Source organism: Phalacrocorax carbo, chromosome 3 (assembly GCF_963921805.1).
Source record: "Phalacrocorax carbo chromosome 3, bPhaCar2.1, whole genome shotgun sequence".
Lineage (NCBI taxonomy): Eukaryota > Metazoa > Chordata > Aves > Suliformes > Phalacrocoracidae > Phalacrocorax > Phalacrocorax carbo.
In genome coordinates, this window is record NC_087515.1 from 60,374,776 (window position 1) to 60,377,039 (window position 2,264).

General features: G+C 40.6%; 1 protein-coding gene across 4 annotated transcripts in view; it reads left to right on the plus strand.

Moving 5' to 3' along the window:
• Positions 1–1,725, plus strand: part of TIAM2 (TIAM Rac1 associated GEF 2) — a 90,397-nt gene extending 88,672 nt beyond the window's left edge. For all 4 annotated transcript variants that reach the window (XM_064447077.1, XM_064447075.1, XM_064447076.1 and 1 more), the window contains one exon: positions 457–1,725. In XM_064447077.1, the coding sequence (XP_064303147.1) occupies positions 457–1,100 (644 nt within the window). In that variant the 3' untranslated portion in view covers positions 1,101–1,725. The remainder of the gene's footprint in view (positions 1–456) is intronic.
• Positions 1,726–2,264: the final 539 nt, after the last annotated feature.

Genomic DNA, 2,264 nt, shown 5'->3' on the forward strand with positions numbered 1-2,264 from the left:
GCAGATACCCTAATTAAGAACAGGCGTCAGACATTTTAGGTAAATGAGTAGCTACTGGTACTTCAAGTAAGTTCTCCATCTGATCAGTTGTCTGTAAAATCCCCTTAACATCACAGGAACCGGGACAGTTCAACTCTGGCCTACAACCTGGCCCTCCGGTGCTTGAGGCGCCTGAGTCAGTCTTGCTTTCCTGCAGGTGTGTGTAAATCATTACTACAGTTTTTGGAGGCTCCTCTATATATTACACATGAAGGCAAGCATATACCCCTGGGGTAGGTGGAATGAAACCGCTGACACAGGATTGCACCGTTGCTATCAGAACGCTGGCACATCTGACCTGGGATGATTATCAAATGAGATTACACTCACTGTAATTACAAGTGGGCTACTGAGACAGACGGTATATCCAGCTTACGTTTTGCCGAAAAAATAAAACTGCCTTTTTCCTCTGCACAGCTTCTACAAGGTCCTTGAAGGTACTGAAGACTTCATCCAGTAGTGAGTGGAACGGTGACCAGGGGAAAGGCACCTTCCCGGACTCTGATGAGTGCAGCCTGAGCAGCAGTACTCAGAGCAGCAGCTGCCACACCACCGAGAGCATACAGGAGCCCAAAAATTCGTCTCCTGATAAACACGTTCAGAGCTGTGCATCCGACTTCTCTAACGTTCTTGTCAAAGAATCTGATATTCTCAGTGATGATGATGACGATGACGACTATCGGAGCCTAAAGAAGGGCAGCCCTACAAAAGACATTGAAATACAGTTCCAACGGCTGAAGATTTCAGAGGAACCGAGTACTGACTGTGAGCGGGATCAGGCTGCTGAAAATGACGCAGGAGATGGCTTCGAGACAGGCGAGCATCCAAAGCTGGTGCGTGGCCATTTCTGCCCAGTGAAGAGAAAAGTAAACAGCACAAAGCGTAACAGAGGGACTTTAACGGCAATGCAGGAACGTCACCAGTCCCTGGACAGTCACTCTGATGCCACGAACCTGGATCTGAACTCTATTTTAGAGAGAGAATTTAGTGTCCAGAGTTTAACATCTGTAGTTAATGAGGACTGTTTTTATGAAGCTCTGGAGAGGCATGGGAAATCCTAGCTTTCTAAGCACTATATTTAAAATATTCATTTGAAGTCCACATAAAATTCAACAAACTTATTTTGCTTTAAAACTAGCAAATTCATGGAAGCTGCAGGAAAACTACTATCTGATTTTGTGCACTAATACATTTTTTTTTTCCACAAAAACAGCTGTAAAGGATTCTTAAGTTATTTTAATTTATTGTGGATCAAAAATAGATTAAGTTGGCCAAGGTCTGTAAATTAGTTCATCCCTTTCAAGCGGTTATTAAGATGATGTAGTGTTCTTGGGGAGAGGAAGGGAAGGATGGCCTTGTTAGTATTTTAAGTAACGCGGAAAAGGTGCTATTTAGTGGCAGAGGGGATTACAATGGAAAGGAGCATTGCAAAATGAATTTTCAATACGTTGGGCATTTTATTTCTTTCATTTTCATTTTTGCTTTATTTAAAGCAGAATTAAGTTATTTTAATGTGTTTTAGTGCACAATAGTGCTGTAAGTTCATTTTTGTAAGTTTCAAGATGCTGTTTATACTTTATACATATGTGTAAATACAAAAACAAAGCTTGGCCTGTAATCTTTTATTTGACTGTATTTTTTATTTTCTCTACCAGCCTGTACAGTAAAAGACAAATAAGTGTTGTACTTAGCCATGTTTTCTACTTTTTATCATGCTGCTTTTCTCTAGTTGGAGCTTTAAATCCCAAATTGTTTGCTTTTGCATAAATGAGAAGAGTGTTAGCAGACCATGAGGCAATCTGTGCACTTTTATCATCCTTTAAGCCAGTCACTTGAGTATATTTATAGAAGAGTTTTGGCTTTTGTTTTTTAAATTACTCTGCACAGTAGGATGTTCCAGGATAAAAAGAGCACAAAAATCCAAGCACTGTCTTACATGCTGAAGTATGAAAAGTATTTTTTCTTACGTTTCAGTAATGCACTTTCAGCCGTACAAAACTCAGTTATTTCAGAAGTATGCCGACTTAATTACCTGTCTCACAACATGCCTTGTTCCCGGTATGTGTCCTAGCCATGGCCCTGAAGTAACAAGAACCTTTAGGCACCTTGTAACTGGACTGTCTTTTCACTTTTGTCTGCAGCTGAATGGAACAAATAAATAAAATGGGAAAGCCCTCTCTCTCCACCACTTTCTCAAAAGTAATTCTTCCACACGTGCACAGATG